The sequence below is a fragment of the Nycticebus coucang genome, chromosome 13 (assembly GCF_027406575.1).
Source record: "Nycticebus coucang isolate mNycCou1 chromosome 13, mNycCou1.pri, whole genome shotgun sequence".
Taxonomy (NCBI): Eukaryota; Metazoa; Chordata; class Mammalia; order Primates; family Lorisidae; genus Nycticebus; species Nycticebus coucang.
In genome coordinates, this window is record NC_069792.1 from 893,265 (window position 1) to 915,501 (window position 22,237).

Below are 22,237 nucleotides of genomic sequence, written 5' to 3' on the forward strand. Positions count from 1 at the left end.
GAAGACTGAAATGTTTAAATAACTTACAGGAAGGCAGGAAAATAACACAAAGAAATGAAAAAACAAAAATAGAAAATAAATAATACATGGAAGACTTAAGCCCAACCATATCAATAATTACTTTAAATGTAAATGGCCTAAATATTTTAATAAAAACACACAAATTAACAAAGTAAAGAAAATCATTAACTAGCTATATGCTATAGATGAGAAAATTAGTTTCCAATTCAATGTCACAGATAGGTTGAAGGTAAAATGATGAAAAATATAAAACATGGAAATGTTAACAACAGCAAAAAAGCAGGAGTATACAATGTACACATTATAGCAAAGAAAATGACCAGGGAAGAAGAGGAACATTATATAATAATTAAAGAATTAATCCATCATGAGGACATAGCTATCCTAAATGAATCAAACAAAATAGCTGAAAGAATTTGTAGGAAAAAAATTGATAGTGCTGAGAGGAGATACAGAACAATCCTAATTACAGCTAGGGATGTCAACATCCTACACTCATCAACTGATAAAACTATTACAGAAAATTGACAAGGATATAGAAGAATTAAACAATATAATCTGCTGGCAAGATTGAACTGGGATTTCTAGAACATTCTGTTTCTCATTTTTTCCCTTTTTATCCCTTGTTTTTCTGAGTGTTACTCGAACTTTTTTGGAATTCCATTTTGACTTCTTTATACTGATTTTCAGTATATGATTTGGTATAGTTTTCCTTTTTTTGTTCTAAGTATTTCTATATGCATATATAACTTATGATACCTTGCTGGTGTTGACATTTAACCACTTTGAACAATGTGTAGATTTTACTTCCATTTAGGTCCTTTTCTCTCCCTAGTTTTTATATGATTGTCTTAAGTATCTCCTCCACATACACTACATACCACATCAAATGGTGTTACAAATTTTGCTTTGACCGTAAAATATAATCAGAACAGCTCATTACAGGATAGTCTATTGGTTATGTCTACTTTTACTCTTTTCTTTTTTTTTCCTAAATTTCCAGCCATTTTTTTTTTTTTTAAATCTTTTTCTTTCTGTCTAGAGAGTTTCAGTTAGTTAGGCTTTGCTAGTAACAATTATCTTAGTTTTCCCTTGGTAGAGAATTTGTTTCCTCTTCATTCATCAAGTATAGTTTACTCAGATATAGAATTCACAATGGACAGTTCTTTCCTTTTAGCAGTTGAAAATTGTATCATATCTTCCTTTCTGGCTTCCATAGTTTCAGATGAAAAGTCTGCTGTCATATAAATTGTTCTTTTATAAGTAATATGTCATTTCTCTTTGACTGTTTTTAAGATTTTTTTCTTTGTTTTTAATTTTCAGAAATTCAATTATGATGTGTCTTCATGTAGATTTCTTTGGGTTTATCATGTTTAGGTTTTCCTTAGTTTCTTAAATCTGTGGGGTTACGTATTTAATCAAATTTGGGAAGTTTTTCTCATACTTCTTTTCTTTGAGACTTTGATAATGTGAATGTTAGATCTTCCTTTGCCTCATTTAGGAACTGTATGCTGCGTGGGGCCCCAACAGAGCCGTCCTGGAAATAAGCAGGCTGCATGTCACCCTGGGCCTGCTGCAGGACTCTGCCTGCTCCTCCATGGCTTCCTTTCATTTTGGGAAATGCGGGAGGGATTTGAAAGCATTCACTGCTCACCCCTTTGTTAGCACCTTTTCATGATGCTGAGGGACTTTCTGGGATGTTTTTGGGAAGAGGGCAGTGGGAAGGCCCAGGGTTCCACGGATGGGCACTTACCCCAGGCATCTTCCATGCTGAGTTACAGCTACCACCATCAGGGTTTGGGGATTGAAATGTATAATTAGAAGGCCTGCTATTGTTCTCCTGAATGTATTGCTTGTGGAAGTGGAATCTTCTCAGAGGGAAGTACTGCACTTCTAAAGAGTATCAGTCGCTTACTTCTTAACCATACTTAGCCCACCATGTCCTTTTTAGAAGACTAGAGGCCAGATGGAGGGGGAGCGGGTCTCCGAAGAGGGTGGGGTGCCTAAGTTGGCTGAGGATAGACAAAGGGCAAACTCTGATCATTTCATTGGAGAAGCAAGAATCCACTATTTCAGCAAAGCTTTCATCAAAGGAAAGCTGGATGTTGAGCAATGCAACTAGGAAGAAGCCGGCTACATGTTTGCGTAGGATCCTTCTTTTCAAAGGATGCAGCTTTTATTCTAATTGAAACAAATCCTTGACTTAGTGCAGCCTCTTTTTCTGACATTCACTACGTTTTCAAATAGCAGAAAAGTAGATGAGAGATGTGACTGGAAAAAGAAAAGAAAGAAAAACGTGCTTTTCAAGAGGTGTGCAATCACCGTATTTCTAGCACCTTTTGTAGTTTCTTTATATAACTGTGTATAGAGGTTTTGTGTTCAGAACAATGATTCTGCAGCATTGCTGGATCCCAGTTTGTCAAAGGAAAGTTAAACCCTGCTCACAACATCATGTGTTGAAAGAGAGCTGGCTTTTATGGCAACCTACTGTGAGGTAGGGGCTTTGCCTATACTCTCGTCTACCAGAGTAGTTCCAGGCACTGTAACAAAATACCATGGACTGGGTAATCAGATGACAGAAATTTATTTCTCAGAGTTCTGGAGGCTTGGAAGTCCAACCAAGATCAAGATAGTGACAGAGTTGGTGTCTGGGAGAGTCCCTTCCTGGCTGTGGTTGGCCACCCTCTTGCTCTCTCCTCACTTGGCAGAGAAAAATGAAGAGCTCTGGTTTCTCTACTTACAAGGCTATGGATTTTACCCAAGAAGAGATGCCTTGGAAGGCATCATTTAGCATTAATTACCTCTTCCTAAAAGCCTTGTCTTCACATATGGCTTCAACATATGCATTTTGGCAGGATGTGACTCCATTCGTAGCATGCACCTTAGAGGTAGACTATATGTAAAATGAAGACTTGCAGAAGAGGAAACCAAGGCCCAGGCAGATGACGCAGTGCTTGCCACCCTGTTAGGAAGCAGTGGTTCTGCTGGCTCTGGTGTGCAGGCTGTCAGATCCAGAGAGCATACTCTCAGAGCATAGCACTGGGGCCAGAAGCTGGACTGGGCTGGAGGGGTGGGCACCATGAAGGCTGCATTTAGTCTGTCACTTACGTCATGCTCACCAAACTCGGAACCAGCTTGAAAGTGTACCTAGTATGGGGGGGGGGAGGCACATCATTCTCCTCTTAGGAATTTGGTGAGTTGAAAAGCAAAATCTGAAGATGCTAATAGATCTAGATGAAACAAAGCCCAATTGTGAACTCCATCCCAGTGGAATATGGAAGTCCACAGAAAGGGAGGCTCTAGCATACCCGCTATCTATCCTACATCTTAGTCTGTGCTATTACAACAAAGTGCCTTAGGTGGTAATTTACAAGCAACAGACATTTAATTGTCACAGTTCTGGAGGCTGGGAAGTCCAAGAATAAGGAGCTGGTGCTCGTGCAGGGTGAGGGCTGTGCTCTGCTTCCAAGACGGCGTCTTGTTGCTGCTTCCTCATGTGGAAGGGTGGGACAGCAAGAGGTGCCCTCTCTCTGAAGCCTCTGTGATGAAGACACTAGTCCCTTCATGAAGGTGGAGTCTTTATGACATAATCACTTCCTATAAGGCCTCACCTCTTACTACCACCACTGTGGGGACTAAGTTTCAACATCACTTTGTGAGGGTGGGATACCTTCAAATCACAGTACTCGATTTAAAAAGAGAAAAAATTCCCATTGAAGTGGCCATAAATGGCCTAAGGGGAAAGTGTGCGATTTCTCTAGCATTAGCATTTAGAGAGTTTTTTAAAAAAAGAAAAACTTAATCTTCCCATGAACTCTGTGGGGTGGCTACCTCTCCATTTTCCCAAGAGAAAAACATGGGCTCCAGCAGGTGAACGGTGTGGACAAAGTCCTAACAATTAGTGCTGGAGCCAGGGCCAGTCCTGTGCAGTGTATCCTCCGTCCTCACCACTGTCGGGGAATTGGAGTGGCACCGCCAAGACCTTGCTGATGAGGATTCCCTCTGTGAGTCCTGGGGAGGAGGAGTGAGCAGGACAGAGCTGCAGGCTGACCGTCAGGATGTGGGTTCCTTCTGGAAGGCAGGTTGGGCAGGGGCCAGTCATGTGAGCCTCCTGAGCAGGCCTGGTGTAGTTTTTCCTATTATTTTATTTTATGTTATTCACTTTATTTCATTTATTTTAGGACACATGCCTAAAGCTACGCTGCCTGAATAGAGAGTGCCTCAGAAGAAACTAATTATAAAGACCAAGTGGCTGTACATTTGCAGGATTTGCTGCTGTAATCAAAAAGGCACAGTTAATCTGACAAACATTTGGGGGGGGTCCATAATCATTGTGCTGCACAGTAATCAGGCATAAGTGATCAGCAGTTAACCAGAATGACTATAATCAGAAGGGCTTTTGCAGACAAGTCATCTTTTAAATGTTTCCCCTTATTTTGTCAGGCCTCTAACACCAGATCTGGTGTCACCCCAGCTTTTTGAAGACTGGCGTGAGGCTCACATGTGAACACATGGTGGGAAGCTGTTGGCTGGGCCTGCCTTAAGGACTGTGGGCTGTGCTAAGAAGCCTGGGGGTGTTGGGAGGAGACTCCCCCCCTTCTGCATCCTCAGCTCTGGGATCTAGAAGCAGAAGTCCTGATGTGATTTTAGGTGTAAGGAGGATTTATCCAAAAATCCTCCCCTCAAACCAGACATTCCTTTAACAAGACACAAAACTTCCATTTAATGACTGGAGATAAAAATCTGAAGACACAAATGCCTGGAGAATTACCACACTGGCTTGAAAGTGGATAAATAAGTTGCTTTGACTTAGAAAGGAGGAAGCAGGAAGCCCTAGTTGTCCAGAGAGGGGGGCAGGAGGGAGGAATTGGTGACTGGAGAGCCCCAGGCAAGTGCCCTGGTGTTGCCTGGGGTCCTGTGTGCCTGGGTCTGCTCAAGGCCCTCAGGAGGTACTAGGGAAGGATTCCTTGGTCCTGTGATGTGGGGCTAACTCCAGCCGGAGGCTACACATGGTTTGGCTTCTCTTCTGGCTCTGTGAAGGGCAATTCTCCATAGAAAAAGATGACATGGGTCAATAAAGTGGGGCTGGATGTCTGAGTTGGGCATTGCATTTCAGGACAGTTCTTGGCTGTCTGGGCTAGAGTTAGAGGCATGAGCCCAAAGCCACTCTTGGAGAACAATCCTTGCTGAGAAATATACTTTCTGGGTGTTGTGGGGGCTGGGCAGCAGCTCTGCAGGCTGTGTGGAGAAGCCCACTGCAGGAGGGTGTAAGAGCACGGGACAGCAACGTGGGAGCAGAGCCCAGGCCACTCACATCCTACAGGGGCCCAACGAAGGCCAGTGCCCCAGCCAGGGCCACCCTGGACGACCTGCCCTTAGGTCTGCTGGGCATGTGGGAGAAACCCAGAGAAGCAAACAAGGATGTTCCTCTGACCAGGGCCCCCGTGGTGGTGCAGAGTCACTGATTTCAAGATCAGGCCGATGACTACGGGTGGCAAGACACCCCTCAAAGAAACTGAAGACAGATGGCCCACTTTGAGTCAGATATTTTTCTCACACAATATTTAATGTCAAAGTAGAGAAAAAAAGTGTTGGGCCCAGATTCATCTGGTGCAGCCAGGACATTCTCTTGTCTGATTGTTGGGTTTGCTGGATTTCACTTGGGAGGTGGTTCTTATTTGGAACAGGATGTTAAATGCTGTCATTGAAGACACATTTCATAGCAAAATGCTTGTTCCCGACAGCAACGAAAAATACGGGTCTCTCCTGCCTTACGTGATAACTTGTGTTTCTCATAAAATTCTGCATGTTATCAAATATATAAATTAGCAAATAGACACCACATCCCCTCATGTCTCATATGAATATATATACATCAAATATTTTATATGTGATTAAGAACTTTATCAGAAAGGGAGTGGAGGTGGGTCTGCACACCAGGAGTTGTCTGGAATTGAGAACGGCACTCCTTGCCAGGTCCTGGCAGTGGACCGTCGGCTGGCCTGCCTGTCTCAGTGGGAGGAGGGAGCAGAAGTGGCAAACTCCATCATAGGAGCCTGCCGGGGCATCCTGCCCATGTGCCTCTGTACCTCGTGAACAGTTGGGCTGTGTCTAGGTGTAGGGTCTCAGGCCCTGGAGAGGGCGGGTCTGTGTCATCTGAAGAAGCCCCATCACACCTGAAGGATGCAGGCACCTTTTACACACCTGTCCACAGAGTCAGGCCCGTAGGGAAGGCTGAAAATACTTAAAAAAAAAAGACTTAGCGATCAGCATTTTCACTGAGTTGGTAGCTTACTCACAGGTAAACATGTAACTTTACACTGGCGGTCTCTTCAGAGAGCCTGTCCGCTCCGCCTGTGCCACTGCCAAGGGTTTTCTTCCCATGTGAGCTGCAGCCCTGCTGTGTCCTGCCCACCTCAGGCTGTCCCGGAGCCTTCTCCAGCCAGCGCTGTCTTTGCTGCGGGTCTCCTCATCCCTGGCCTCAGTCTGTACTTCTCCACTTCCACCTCAAGCGTGACAGTGGTTACACCACTCAGCACTTGAAATTCACACCACTCCCTGCTCCAGATGCTTCCCACATGTTAATTCATCCACGTGCACAGAAACTCTGTAGACCTTACCAGTGTCCTCTTTTTATAGATGAGGAAAGTGAGTCACTGAGATGTCCACTGGTATCTGTAGGTCTCATTGCTTGCGAAAGCTGTAAAACAGAGCCCTGTGCCCGGGTGCTGGACGCAGCCTTCTCCATGGGGTGGCAGCGTCAAGGGGTGGTTCAGACACTGGCACACATCTCATCAGTGGTTGCTGGCTATGTGTTGGAGTGATCCAGGAGTTTCTGACAATAAAACACCCTCAGGCTCCACACAGGATTTGCTAGATGAGAGAATCTCCTCAAAATTTGTTTAATGCTTTGAAGGTAAAACCATGTTTGGGGACCTCATTTCATGGGGTATGATCTTGGGGCATGTCAGTATATGATGACTGCTCACTGAGAGAGCTTCTGCATGTGCACATGTGAGTGTGTATATAAGTGTGCACACACATGCGATGTGTGCTCTGGCTCGCCTCAAATGTATGTGAATCTGCAGGTGCAAAGGATAAGCCTTAGACAGGCGAGCTGTCACCTGCTGGTCTGACCAGATGCAGAAGTACGGCAATGGTGGGTTCCTAATCACACATTTTAGGGAAACTTATTTTAATTTAAAATCAAAACTTCTAACGAATCAAAGCTCATGCTCTCAGTTTTGTTGCTTTGCATAGAACCCCACTTGCAGATTCCTGAATGAGGAGACATTCCCACCCTGCAGCCGCAGGCCTGGGAGTGATGCTCATGTCCACATTGAGGGGGTCAGGACTGAGCCACAGAACTGGAGTGGGGCTCTTACCCTCCTTGTAAATCAGTCACTTCCCTCACGTGTCCTGTCTGGATTCTGTCATGATAGTGCAATGCCTTGCTCATGGTGTGTCTGGAAGAGAGACAGTTGTCTTCTAGGCCTGGCCCTCCCCGGTCACTACCTGTGCGCCCCACTCCTGGCAGAACCAAGGGAGGGCATTTTAATCTAAATTCCTGCTCCCTGCAAGCTTTCAAAGTTCACATCTTTTTCTCTCACATCAGAGCAAAAACTGAAAGTAAAAATCCCAGGGAAGCACTCAGGGGATTAATTTCCCCTTCTCTCAGCCTCCTCTCCTCTCAGGGTCAGCAATGTGGAGGGAGAGCTGCTAGACTGTGTCTGTGCCTGGCAGGAACCACTGCATTACCGCTGGGGGGTTCTGATTATGCGTGGCCCCAGTGGACACATGTGCCGGGCTGGCTGGGACCCCTTGGTGGCACCAAAACAGTGTAGGTTTTTTATTTTGAGTGTGAGGATGGGAGCTAGTGCTGGCAAAGGGAGGGAAACGGGCAATAAAACCAGAGCTGCTCGGCTTACTGGAGCCAGGACGCAGGGGGCTGCTTAATTGCTCTGAAATGAAAAAGATTTGGGGGGTTTTCACGAAATCCCATCGGTCCACTTGCCAAGCCTCAAATATTAGATTGAATTACAGCTTCTAATCCTGCCCTTCCCCCAGTGTGTGTCTTATTCCTTCTGGAGGTTTGTCTCCAGCTCCAGAGCCTGAGGGGAGGAAGGCTGCTGGGAGTCTGCCAGGCTGGGCGCAGATACTCCATGGAGGTTCTCCTAGGGAACCTTTTCAACAAGGGCCACGCACCCACTTGTGCCTAGCAATCCAGGGACAGTTAGGAGCACAGCTTCCCGGGGCCCAGGAGCCATTTCTCTGGGGTCAGAGCCAGGTCTTTCATCAGAGTCTAAAGGAGTCTTCAGGAAAGAAAAGTTAAGCAGCACAGAGAAGTGTGGCGCACAGCCCAGTGCTCCCGGGAGAAGGTGATTTGAGGGAGGGTTAAAGGAAGGCTGGGGCAAGCCACAGGGCCGCTGGTCGCCAGAGGGCGGAGGCAGGAGTGCTGGCAGGGCAGGAGCTGCTGACCTCACCCAGCTGCAGCTCCGCAGAGGGGAGGATGTGCGTGGAGACCAGCCAGTGTGAGTCGTGAAATGCTGGCCTTCCCTGAGTGCAAGGCCTCGTCAGAGGAGAGCACAGAGCCTACAGGGAGGCAGGGGCAGCAGACAGGAGCTGGTCACACCAAGGAAGCACAGGCCCTGCTTTGCCTGGGGAGCGGCACCGGCCCCTCCTGCTTCACACGGGGCCAGGATAAAGGGAAGGGCAACCAGGATAAAGAGAAGGGCAACTGAAGCCTCTGCAGACAGTGTCAGGCCCCGGCCCAGAAAGACACACGCTGAACCCTTCAGAAAGCTGCAGGCACCAAAAACAGCGCTTACCAGGGGTGGAAACGCCTGCGCTGCCAGGGTGTGCTTAGGGAAAACTGATGCTGAGATCTCCAGGACTGTTTCTTCTTATTTAGGAGTGGGAAAATTCATTAGGGTACAGTTTTGAGTAAGTCTCTAAGAAAAGTGATAGGAAGGTGCAAGAGCGTGGATGATGTGGTGTGGAGCTGAGGAAATTTCAGAGGCCATTAAGATCAGTGTGCAAGGAAAAAAGGGAAGGTCCTCATGTGTTTAAGCTGTTACTGCTGCCACACAAGGGAAGAGGTGCTGGCTTTCTAGTTCCTAGTTCAGTATGAGCTGGAACCACGATGAGTAAGCTCATGTTTTCCTGGACAGGATATTTGCTGTGCTTTTAGTGGGGAAGGTCTCTGAGACACCTGTTGCAGGCACATCAGGGCACATCACTGTGGGGAGAGGCGTTCTGCTTCCTGTTCACCTGCTGGCCTCTCTGCAGTCCCACCTGATATCTATTCTCCCTGTGTCACACCCTGGATCTTTGCTCACCGACCCCGAGTGCCTTTCTGGGGCTTGGTAGATGGGTGAAGGGTGTTGCTGACGTTCAAGGTGCTCTGATCCCCAAGGTACCCCCCATCCCATCAGGAAGCAGGGAGACCTAGGAAGCTGGAATTCTGAAGTACAATCTCATGAGTGACTCCCACGTAGGGGCCCTTCATTTCCAAGCCATCCATGGTCCTTGGGGAAGTACCACTGATGGTCTCAGAGCGGGAAGAAGCCACAACAGAGGGGAGAAGCTGGTAAAGCAGTGGGGCAGCTGCACAGGGGACTCAGCTTCCAAGTGCTTGGAGGATGGACTACCAGCCCAACGCCTTATTGCCAGTCTGTGTCATCATGGGAGGAAGTGGTGTTCTGTACAGCTCAGTCTGGGAGAACAGCACCTGTGGCAGGCCGGGGACTGCCCCCTTGCTCACACCCATTGGAGACAGAGGGCTCCCTGGGTGCAGGGGAGGAGCAGATGAGACAGGCCTACTCCTGCTGGGACGTCTGGGCCCTTCCATAAACGCTGTGATTTAGCCTCACCAAAACACTCCTGGATGCAAGTTATTATTCACATTCTTTTAAGTGAGAAAGCTAAAACCAAGAAATGTTAGTTAACACCAGCTGTTGTAACAAATAAACCCTCAAATGTGTAAAAGTTAAAAATGACAAAGGTTTATTCTTGTTCATGTAAACGCCAAGGGGTATTCCTACCCAGCCCTCCTCCAGACATCAGCCTGGGGTGCACGCCCCTCCACTCTCAGGATTTCTTTTTTTATACACTTGCTGTGCATTGGTCCCCACAGTGAAACTAATTTAAAATTTGGTAAGAATGGCTTTTGAGAACTACAATGGATCATAGCCATAATAGCTTGAATTCCGTATTTTATTAAATAAGAAACTCAAGGGATTGAGGAGTTGATCAAGATCTGAAGATTGGATATATAAAAGTTTGTACATTGGTTCCACAAATGCTGGTGAAAATGTGATAAGACTCCCCTCCTCAAGAAATTACAAACAACTTGAAAATTCTACTCAGTTCCTACCTGTAGACATAAAGCATGAGGATTCAGAGTTCTAGAAACCAATGGCATGAATATTTTGGCAAGGACAAAAAAAATGCATGTGGCTGTGGGTGGCAATGCCATTCAAAGAGATATGGTAGCCACCTACCCCCTTCAAATGTTCCTTATAGGTGGCAAGTGAGATTTCTTGGTTAACTATCAGAGAGGTACATTTGATTATGTCTTATAGTTGGTATTTCTCATATTTCTGATGAACACAGTGTGGAATAGGGCAGGAAATGAGAAAGTGGGTGCTCCACTGACCTCCACTGGGCTCCCGAGTGGGGCTGGTGGGGTCAGGATGCAAGGGCTGATGATAGAAGAGGGCCAGACATGGGGAAGAGGAGAGTAGAAAGTTCCAGGGCAAAGTCCTGCGTGCCGGGAAAGGACGAAGAGGGGATAGGATACATTTCATATTTTGATTCACTTTCTCTAAAACTAAAGAGTGAAAACTGCTCTCTCTTTAGGAGATTAAAATCTAGGCTGGCCGTCTCCGCCAGAGTGTCTGCTTGTCTCCTTGAGTGGACCTGCATGTGTGGTGTGGGATGACACAGACCTCGGAGGGCCAGACAGCTGACCAGAATGAAGGTCAGATGCTAATCTCCAAGCATCCTATCTTGTTTTCGTCCATATCCTTGACACCCACTTCCTGCCACCAAATAAAGGGTAAAAGAATGACAACATGATGAAGAAAACATTAAGAAAAATAGGGCATGGTCAGCAGCAAAGTCCTGGACATGTTCATCATCTTGTATCAACATATTTAGGACCCAAAGCCTCCCTGCTTGCTGGCAGCTGACAGCGCTGATGAAATTGGCACAGTGAGCTTGGAGGCAAAGTCAGCTGATTCAGAAGACAGTCACTCCAACGCGCGCTTACTTTATTTCAGTGGTTCTCAACCTGTGGGTCGCGACCCACAGGAACTGTATTAAAGGGCTGCGGCATTAGGAAGGCTGAGAACCACTGCTTTATTTGTACATATGATAAGTCAAGGTTTGTGTGATGATCTTTTAAGTGAGAGAAATAATTCGTAAGAAACAAGGCCTTTGGTTTTGAGCACTTACAATCTCTTGTTGAAATCTCTTGGGAAATGTATAATCTTTCAGAAATTCCCCTGAGTTTTTGCTTAAGTTAGACAACAAATGGAAAGAAATGGGTGTGTTGTCCTGGAACCCATGGTAACAGAGGTGGGCTGCAAGCCTTCAGTTGAAGTGTTTGATTCTTATCTATTGTGTACAGAAAAGTTGAAATAAATTACATTTCAAGTACATTCATTTCCTGAGCTCTTTTGGAGTCTTAGGTGATTTGAGTAGTGGTATTCCGGCCAAAAAAACAAACAAACAAAAAACAAAGCGTGGCTTTGTAGAGTGGAGAAACGTCAAGTACAACAGAGTTTTTAGAAATTTTATTTTTAAACCACATTGGCCTAGAATAGCTGAGGGAGTTCATTATAATGTTCAGATCGGCTTTGTGGTAAAGGCAATTGCTTTGCCAGCAATGAAATTAGAATGAAAAATATGTAGAGAAGATAAGATAAAAAGCATCTTTCTTCTCAATTGCAAAAGTTTGGCGACCCTTTGCCTTATTTTACTTTTAAAACTGTGTTTTATTTCACAATTTTATTTGGTTTGTAATACAGGGTGTAGGGGACATGGGAAATTGTAGCTAAATGTACCTTTATTTTTTATTTTTGCAGTTTTGGCCAGGGCCGGGCTTGAACCCGCCACCTCTGGTATATGGGACTGGCGCCCTACTCTTTGAGCCCCAGGTGCCGCCCTAAATGTACCTTTATTTACAAAATATTCATTACAAAATTTTATAAAGAGGTGGCCAACATACAGAGACTATATCATAACTTTGTAAAATTTTATAATGTACATTTTGTAAATAAAGGTACATTTAACTACAATTCCCCATTTCCCCTACGTATGGTGATTTGGCGGGAGACTTCCAGGACATCCTGTTCTATTTACTTGGCCTCATTATGGTAACTGTGCCATACTTTTGGCTTCTTTGTAAAATAAAATGGAAAACCCTTAGTCTCCAGATGGGAAAAAGGATAGCCAGCACCAAAGTGCAAGGCCATTAGATCCAAGTGGTGACTTGCAGCATGGGGCACACTGGCCCTGGCTCCAGAAGACACAGACACGTCCTCCGGCTCCACTCTCCTCCTCTTTTTTCCTCTTCTTCCCCAAACTGTACGAGCTTCAGAGGAATCTCCTTGTTGCTGAGTGACCAAGCTCCACCTAGGGTAAAACTTGCCTGCTCTGGAGAAGACTTCTGGACACAGTCAGAATCGAGCAAGTGAGAAACCCCAACTGTACCTAGAAACAGGGTCTTGTTGGTGAGGGGTCCTGGGAGGTTTCATGATTGTTCTATCCTACATGTCAGAGGTCCTCAAACTTTTTAAAGAGGGGGCCAGTTCACTGTCCCTCAGACCGTTGGAGGGCCGGACTATAGTTTAAAAAAAAACAACTATGAACAAATTCCTATGTACACTGCACATATCTTATTTTGAAGTAAAAAAACAAAACGGGGAACAAATACAATCGCACTGCCTCATGTGGAGTTTGAGGACCCCTGCTACATGTTGTCCCAGATTTGGAAGCAGCAAAACATCCCCTTTAAAACAGATAATCTCCTAGCTGCCAGGCTGTTTTTTATATCGGCGGTAGGGGGGCGGGGGAGAGGTTATGTATTTTCTCCACTACTGCTAGTGTGGCTTAGGTGTTGGAAATATAAACAGCAATGGAACCATCCTTGTTACAAAAATTGAAAATCTGGAGATGCTCTGAGACTTTTTTTTTTTTTTCCTTCCACCTCCCACCACTTCTTTCTCTTATTAAAAGGGTACTCATGACCACCTCCTGGGTATGGTTAATAAAAAAAAGATCCTTTCGCCTTCAATTCTAGTAGTTTTTTTGAACCTCTGGAATTTCATAAGATGTGTCAAATTTAGCTGACCCCAAACTTTTCACTTGAGCAGAAATTGAGGCCTTAGAGGGGAACTGCAGGTCTGTGCGAGGGTTGGGTGGGGGAGCGAGTGTGCAGCTCCTACAAGGAGGGCAGAGGGCTGCTCAAGCGTCTGCAGCAAAGCACCCATCCTCAGTGTCCTGCTCTGCCTCTCAGGATTAGGAAGACAGAGCTCTGTTTCTACTTGCTGTCTCCTTTAATAATAATTATGATGCTGTATTGAAATGAGCTTTGCGTTTACTGACTTGGTACTTCAACCTGTATTACCATTTCTTTTCCCTCTACTGTTGCAAGTTGCTTTTCATTCATTCAATTCAGTTTTTAATGGTTCTCTCCCGTGTCTACAGGGAATAAGAAGGTAAGGCACAAACCCTACCTTCAAGGAAATTTTGTCATTTTAAAGTTCAAATATTATGTTTGACTTTTTAATCCCAATGACACGATCAGACATTACTTGTCTGATCTGTTGTGCCATAACTTGAATCCATTCACACATACAGAGCAATTTTCTGTGGTGAAGACAAGCTGCCTTTGCAGGGCCTTTTGCTGTTTATAATTTTGCTCATAGCTCTTCCTGGTCTTAAGAGTTTGCTCAGAGACCCTTTGCTATTTCCTGGCCTGGGCTTGGCATGCTAGCCTTCTTCAGCTTACCTTCAGACTGTGGCTTGCACATGGGTTAAGGAAGCCCCAGTCCAGTCCATGAGAGCATGGGCAAACACGTTACAGGTCCAGCGATGATGGAGGCACATGCGGAGGGCATGCAGCCGTCAGCAAACATCAGGACCATAGGTGGTCTGGGGCCACTCAGCATAGGGGGTGGCACAGGACAAGGACCTTCAGATGTCGATGGACAGGTGTGGGAGTGGGCAGGGTCTGACATGTGCCCTTGTGCTCAGAAGAAAGAAAAGACGGTATTTGCTTTGTTTATAAGTGAATCTCTCTTCACACTTGAGCACACTTCACCACGCCTACGGGGACTAAGAAAGCCTATGCAGATGTGCTGGGTTGGGGGTTGTGCAGGCTGATTGGGGGCCACTGGGCACAGTCAGGGCTTGACCTCCTTCACAGTGACTTGTTAGTTTGGTTTGAGTGGAGACATCCCATTGAATGCCGGGGTGTTCTTACTGCTATGCAGAACATTAGGCTGCTTTTCAGGTGGCAGCGAGGGCTTTCTGCCTCTCCTGGCAGTGAACCCTGTCTCTAGAGAGATCTATGCCTCTTGTGAGTAGGAGTGAAGCCGGAACACTCTCCTCACACCTTATCGCTGTGCATGAAGACAGCATCAGTGGCTCTTGTCAGAGAGGGGTGTTGCCAGGGTGGGGCTTTGCTCACCTGTCCCTGGGGCAGCTGAGGTGGACACAGCTGCTGAGCCGCAGGAGAGGCACTTGGTGCCGGATGCATTGCCCCCATCATGTGCTGGGTGTGGCCTGTGGGGACAGTTCCTTGGTGGCTGTCCAAGAATTGCTGGAACTCTGTCAAAGAGGCAACAGCATGAGTGAAGGCTGTCTGGTTTCTCTCACTGCAGCCTGAGTCCTAGGCTGTCAGCACTGTGAGTGATTTCAGTGGGTACCTCCTCGTCACCCAGAAAGAGAACTAGCTAGAAAGGAGAAAGCGCTTGCATGACAGACTCACTTTCCTGCACTAGTGGGCTGCTATGGAACCCTGTAATGGGGTCTGCAGCCCTGCCACCCTCAGGAGCGTGGCCACCAAGGAGCGTGGCCCCATTTCTGCTGCTCCTAGGAGAGGCCTGTGGGGCTGCCTATCTGGCCAAAGCCACCTGACACCATGAACTAGGACACAATTTGAGGTAATTCTGCCCTTTCTGAAGTTAGTTTAGACGTTCCATTGAGTCTTAAGAGTTGAGTCAGGCTACTTGAATATCATTTACCTGACTTAGTTTAACGCTGTGTGTTTTTTTAAACAAGGAACTGAATCTGTAGCTTTTTCACTCTAAAATCATTACACACTAGAGCTGGAAGAGAGATGCCTGGTTTTTCACTGCTTCATTTTGCAGAGGGGCTGTGAATTGCAGCGGCCACAGCCCCGGCGTCGGGGACCTGCAGCCCCGGCATCTGCACAGCTTTTCAAGTCTCATTTTCTTTCTTTCTGGAAAGGGAAGCATAGCTGTAGGGATGACATGAGGGGGCAGGCAGCGTGGGTGTCATGCTGCTGTGATTGTCACTAGCCTACCTAAGTTAATGGCCCTGCCTGTGCTGGGAAGACAGGTGCAGCCTTGGTGGACAGTCCACAGCCAGCTGTCCCCAAAGTGGCTCCCTGTGCTGTACTGGTATAGTCCCCCTGTAGGGAAAGTGACCAAGGGCTCTCTGTCCCTTCTCTATTTTCTATACTGGGACACAGAGGGGAAGAAAATAACCTTAAAATCCCCCACAAGACCTGACATGATTTTAAAACTAGATTCTGCCCATTCCTGTGAGACTTGTGGAATGTCCTTAATCTCTCACAACATCATTTCCTGCACCTGTAAAATGAGGATAGCAAGAAAGCTTGCAGGCGCAGACAGGTGAGAGTCACCTAGTGACATGCTGGTGCTTCATGCAGTGGTCATACACAGCCAGCTTTTCCGACTGCGGTGTTTCTAGCTGCAGCCTAATTGTCATCAGGAGAACTGTGGGAAATTGAGGATGGGGTCTCTTTCCACCTGAGCACTGGGACTCCGCAGTCACAACCTGTCATAGACCATGGTGAGGGGCTTCCCGAGGGAGGGTTGGCTCACCTGTGAGTAGACATCCTGTTTGCTTTTCCTTCCTGGTTCCTGGCTCTTGACCGAGGCACAGGGTAGGTGCCTAAAAATAACAAATGAATGCAGAAAGATTAGGCATTCCGTGAACTTTCTGGACTATACAGGTTTCAGATGCGGCCTTTGGTTCTAATCACACCGGCTTGCTGGTCAGCCTGACACCTGTGCCCCAGAACCGCTCTGACCCTCCAGGGAAGTTGTGAAGGACCCATCTTGGTAGCGCCCTTCCTTACCAAGACATCCTAGGGTAATTTAATCAGCATGGTGTGATTTTCTTATGCACCATATCACGATTTTAATACCTTTTCCAAAAAGAGAAATTCTTTTTTTTTTTTTGGCTGGGTTTGTATAAACATGTGTTTGACATAAATGCAGTAAAATTAAAGTTAAATCCAGTTTCTGAAAACTTATGAAAGCTAAATTATACTAGATCCCCACTGTGACTTTCTATTCCAGCCTTTAGAAGCTGGTACTCGGCTCACAAAGCCTTGGGGGCCGTGTGAGGCCCCGGCAGGGGGGTTTGGCCGGGCGAAGAGGTGCGCGTGCTGCCAGCGGGCTCCTCTCTTGCTTTTTTTTCTTTGCAATTTATTTGCTAGCTTAATTCTGACTCCACCTTGCTTTGATTTTTACAGACGCACCCAAGTAAGAATCCCTTAACCCAGAATGGGTATGAGGTAGTGTTTAGGTATTTTTAGTGTTTAGGAATTTTCTCAAAACACTGTTCTCTTAGTACCTACCTCTAAATCCACCCTCCCAGGGGGCGCGCTGCGGAACGCGTCAGTACTTGGGCCTCTGCACCGTGTGTGTTACAAATGGGGTTTTATTCCCTCCCACTTTATGGCAAAGCGGATGTCACCCTGAGCTGAGCAAGTCTGCTTTCCGCTGCACTGGGCACCCAGAGCCAGGTGCTGCCCTAAGGCCCAGGAGGCCCAGCCCTGAGCCGCTAAGGTTCATCCACTTACTTTATCTGCACATTGAAAGTGACCACCTCTCTGGGCGGCGCCTGTGGCTCAAAGGAGTAGGGTGCCGGGGCCCCATATACCGGAGGTGGCGGGTTCAAACCCAGCCCCCGCCAAAAACTGCAAAAAAAAAAAAAAAAAGAAAGTGACCATCTCTGATATAGCTCCCAGTAAGCCTAAGAAAATAGTTTGTAAAAAAATACCCCTGCCTTTCTGCGGGGAGATCCCCCAGGGCAGCGTCCCGGGAGCTCTCTGCACCCCCAGTTCCACGTTAAAGCCCGGCCAGCCTCCAGGGCTTGGAGCTTTGTCTCCCTCAGCCAGCGCCTGCGAGATTCAGAGTGCGGCGGTGCTTCCCGCGCACCTGTGCGGTAGGAAGGACCCACGCCCGGCCAGGTCCGCGCGCCATCTCCGCCCCTCCTCCACCTCCTCCCCTCCCCTCCCCTTTCTTTGGGTCCTGGGGGCACATACCCCCCCGCCCCTCCAGCTTTATCTTGCCCCGGGTCCACCGCTCCACGTTCCCCACCCAGGGTCGGTTTTCTGTCTCCTATCCCCCTGCCCTGGGTCCCGGCGCTCGTACCCCGCCCCCTCCTCTCCCCGCCTGGGGTCTCGGCGCTTACCCCCACCTTCCGCTCCTCCCGCCCTCGTCCGGGTCACAGGCATTCCCCACTCCTTGCACCTCCCCCTGCCCTGGGTCCGAGCTCGTCCGCCGCCCCCCTTTCCCCCACCTTGAGCCAGGGTTCCTCGCCCCCGCTGGCCGCCACCTGCCTCCCGCCGCCCCGCTGACCGCCTCCCACCCCCCACCCCCCACCCCGCACTCCGCTGGCGCCAGCCGCTCGATGGGTCTTGCACTTTGATTATTTGTGTTAACAGTTAATTTAGCAACGTGGCCGCGTGTGCCAAAGCGGCCTCCACTTCCTCCTGGCTCCCAACAAATGGCACTTTTATGAGAGCCTTTCACAGCGCCCCCGGGCCGCTCCTCCCGCTCGGCCGCAGACCCCGCTCTGCCTGGGCAAGAGCCGGCGCCCCGCGGGCCTGGGCGCTGCGTCTCGCGCGGGAAGGGGCTGTTCCGGCGACTCTGGCCCAGCGCGGCTCCAAGGCGCTGCGGGAGGATTAATAGCCGCGCAGCGTGCCGAGGACGGCGGTGACTGTGAGAAGGTCTCCCCTACAGGGGGCGCAGAGCCCCTGGCCCGGCTGGCCAGCGGTCAGCGTTATGCCGGGTACGCATGTAACAGAAACGTTTGTACCCCCTTAACGTTCCGAAATAAAAAAAAAAAATAAGTAAAGTGAGAAGTGAAATTAAAAAACAGAAGATCTGTTTGGTGTCCTAGTGGGTGGCCACTGCTAAGGGATGTTTGGCGGGCTTTCCCTCCCGCCCCCCACTTCACTAGCGCGGAGGATTTCTGATCCCTTTCAGTTCATCTGCTGACACCCCATTCCAGCCCCAGCTCTGATTTCCTCGACCTCCGGTCTCACAGCTGTGCTGACGCCCGGGATGTCAGCTAGCAGTAGTTGGGCGTCTCCAAAGAACTACACCTGATATGCATCAGTTTTCGAAACTGTTTCCCTTTTCATTTCAAAGATTTTGATTTCTCCTGTGCTTAGATTTCTATCATAGATGATGTTCCAGAACATTAATACTATTCAGGCTTTTACTTAGGAAGAAAACACCAGCCATGTGTGTGATAAGCGTGTCCCTGAGCTGGCGAGAGAGGGACTCTGCAGATGTGGCATTCTAGGAAGACTCAGGAAGGGCCTCCTGATGTGCTGGGGGAGGGGCAGGTGTGAACTAGCCTAAAGGATCACAGTCACTCTGAGTTTCGGTGACCTGGACGTTCCATTCTGCTTCACCACCAGCCCAGAGGATCTGAGACCAGGGATTGCCTGGCTCAGGCCCCAATTCCTACCCCATCTGGAAGCTCACCCTTTTCCTGGCTGGTGGAGGCTGCACCCCTCCTGTTCTCAGGGCAGATCCAATGGATGGCTTCTTCGCGGTAAAGCTGCCTGTAGGGCTGGACCTGGGTGTGATGGGGCCTGAGCCTGAGGCTGCCTTCTGCTTTCTCCCACCTGCACATACACATTCACACTGAAGGGCTCACAGTAAGGCCCCGCAGAGTCAGCTGTCCTTTGTCAAAAGTCCTCATACTTCCCTCAGATGAATGTATTTTGGCCAACCACAACCCATGAAGTGAAACAGAGGCATCTATTTCTGTGTGGGGAGGGGAGGGTGTGCCCCGAACAGTCCTCACAGTTAGTTCTAAAGCTACTTTTGTGGAGGTCACAGTGACCTCCAGTTTGCCAAATTCAATGACCACATCCTAATCCTCACTCCCTATTAAGTTGCCTGGACTGTTGGACACAGTTGCTCAGTCAGACTCTCTGGAAACTCTTTGATTTCTGTAATCACCAGGCAGCCCCTTCACCCACTTTTCCTCCCAGCTGCCTGCATCTCCACAACCACCCTGTACCGACAACTCTCAAATCTCCACGTTCACGGATACTTGCCAGGCCCCTATTTCTAACCAAATCAGGCATTCATGAATGGCTTATATGCAATATCTCCATTATTTGTTCAAAAAATAATGAGAGGCCATGTTCTTGGTGTCAGGGAAACGATAGTAAAAAAAATCAAACTGTAAAGTCCCTGCCCTATTGGGGCCAGCGTGTGTGGGGGCAGTATTCCGGCTGAATCCAGCCCAACCAGGCTCCTTCCCGGACTCCTGGGAGCAAGCATTTGGAATCAACTTACTTTCCCCTCATTTTTACTTCTTATACTTGCACAAGGACTGTTGGTTCTTCCTGGAGGATTTATTTATAATCTATTCTTCCCTTCCCATTCTCTGCCATGTGGCAGTGGGATTGAGGTTCTGAATTCCTAAATAGTTCTGGTTTCTTCAAACCCTCCCTCTCTCTTGCTGCTAGATAACTTTCCAGAAAGTACAGATCTGATTCATTTAATCATACCATTCAACAAACAGGGATGAGAATCTCCTAAGTGCCAGGTGCTGGGGTGAGCTGAGTGTCAGAGAAGGAAATGTGCTGAACGGCACATTAAAATATAGTAGCCAGCAGCTAAAACAGAAGTAGGATTGCCTACCATCATTAAGCCTGGTATCCAAAGCTCCCTATCACCGGCCCAGCTGGCTCCCTGACAGATTTTCCTCTGCTCACTGTCCTCGCAGCCTCTTCTGAGCTGCCTGCCTCTCCTGCTGCTCTGCTGTGCTCTCTGCCTTTTCTCTTTGTCTTCAGGACTCTCCATTTACCACCACTGCCAGTCGTGATTCTTTCTGCCACTAAGACCAAGCTGGAATTTCACGTTTTCCAAGGAACTTTTTTAAATTCAGATTTCCCTAGTGGAAAATATTATCTCTTTCCCAAACTCTTATAGCATTTTATTTGGATGTCTTCCACGATACAGTCAGAGACGGCCTTGTATTAACATTATTGGCACTCCCTGCTAGCTATAACAGCCCCAAGTGCAGCCTTCATTCTTTATCTGTGCAGTGACTGCATAGCACATCAGCCCACAGCAGCCAACAGGGAAGCTCTTCAAGGGAGCGGCTGATTGAGGGGGTTCGTGGGGGAGGTAAACCTCTTTGGGGCCTTAGTGGGGGTCATATCCAGGGCAATTGATAGGATGAACACAGAATGTTTTTGAAAAGAAAGAGAGGTTATGAAGATACAGGATGTTGACTGGAACCCACTGACAGAGGAGATAGCAGCCTGATGGTCAGAGCAGAGGGCCTCTGAGTTGGAGAGGCTGGCATCTTCAGCTGAGTATTTTCAACAGGAATTCAAATGTGGTTGTGTCTGGGATCCAAAGAAAGGAAAAAGACTACTTTGGGTGATAAGAGGAATGACTACACCCAAGTCTCTTGGTGAAACTGGAATGAGCCAGCTCAGAAGAACACTGACCCCAGGGAATAGGGGGAAATAAGGCTTAGATGCTTCTAGAAGTTAGCTTGATTTTTTTTTTTTTTTGTAGAGACAGAGTATCATTTTATCACCCCCCAGGAAGAGTGCTGTGGTGTCACACAGCTCATTGCAACCTCTAACTCCTGGGCTTAGGCGATTCTCTTGCCTCAGCCTCCCGGGTATCTGGGACCACAGGCACCCACCACAATGCCCAGCTATTTTTTTGTTGCCATTTGGCTGGGGCTGGGTTTGAACCTGCCACCCTCGGTACATGGGGCCGGCGCCCTACCCATTGAACCACAGGTGGCACCCGTTAGCTTGAGTTTTTACTACTTAACCGAGTACTACCACTTATTCTTCTACAATTTCTGCTGTATATAACATGCACCCTTAATTTTTCTCATGCTTGTGGAGAATGAGATGGTGGTAAAAGGCCTGGGAGCAGGGGCACAGTTTCCTAGGAAAGAGCCACAGAATCTGACACTTATAAGACATAGATCAGGGGGCCTGATCCTTGTACGGAATTGCCTTTCTCAAGCTAGGAATGAGGAAACCATGTCCTCAGTAGCACAACAGTGGCAAAGCTAGTCCTTACTGCTGATTATGATAAAAGAGGAATGGCCTATGCGGTGAGCCTTTCTGGATGCTGTTTGTTGCAGGTACCTGGAAGCCTCCTCCCAGGGGCTTCCATGGGAAAAGACGGGTATTGCTCCTGCCTTGGGAAGGTCAGAGGGAAGGCAGACTCTAGGAGGGTGGGGGCTCTGTTTCTTCATGATTGACCGGCAAATGGTATGCCCAGAGGCACTGGCCAGCAGAGACTCTGTCTGCCTGCCGGATCTTGGGCCACCATCCTTAGGGGATGCTGAGGCTAATGGCTGCATGTGGAGTTCCCAACCATGAGTGACAAGGGACACGGAGATGCTGTGCTTGTCTTAGATGATGAAAGCTCAGTCCTGGAGCTGGAGGTGAGTCAGATTTCCTTGAGTGACATGGCCTGCCTGGGTGGGTTCTCATAAAAGGGGTTAAGAGGAAGGAGGAGGGGTTCCTGGGAGGCCTAGAGCATGGCTGGAAAGCAGCGTGTGCCTCCCTGTGGGTCCTCACACAGGTGGTGATTGGCAGCTGCAGGACACTCAACAACTTCCCAAATAAGTTGGTGGAAGCTTAGATACTTCGAGGACAGATACTTTATATTTAAGAACTGTCCTCGGCTTGCTGCGGGGT

At 47.9% G+C, this 22,237-nt stretch overlaps 1 protein-coding gene across 1 annotated transcript; it reads right to left on the reverse strand.

The window, feature by feature from the left end:
• Window positions 1-11,855: 11,855 nt before the first annotated feature.
• LOC128564011 (uncharacterized) lies at window positions 11,856-19,861 on the reverse strand. Its single transcript, XM_053559601.1, has 5 exons — window positions 19,851-19,861; window positions 19,026-19,168; window positions 16,122-16,191; window positions 14,720-14,859; window positions 11,856-12,738 (listed from the first exon to the last, which is right to left on the reverse strand). The coding sequence occupies exons 1-5, from the start codon at window positions 19,859-19,861 to the stop codon at window positions 12,500-12,502; spliced, it is 603 nt and encodes a 200-aa protein (XP_053415576.1). The 3' UTR covers window positions 11,856-12,499.
• Window positions 19,862-22,237: the final 2,376 nt, after the last annotated feature.

Coding starts and splice junctions, on each gene's coding strand:
- LOC128564011 (XM_053559601.1), bottom strand. Junction 16,192..19,025: donor CTCCACCAGCCAGGAAAAGG/GTGAGCTTCCAG, acceptor TGTTATTTTTAG/GCACCTACCCTGTGCCTCGG. Junction 12,739..14,719: donor CTCAGCTGCCCCAGGGACAG/GTGAGCAAAGCC, acceptor CCCTGTTTCTAG/GTACAGTTGGGGTTTCTCAC.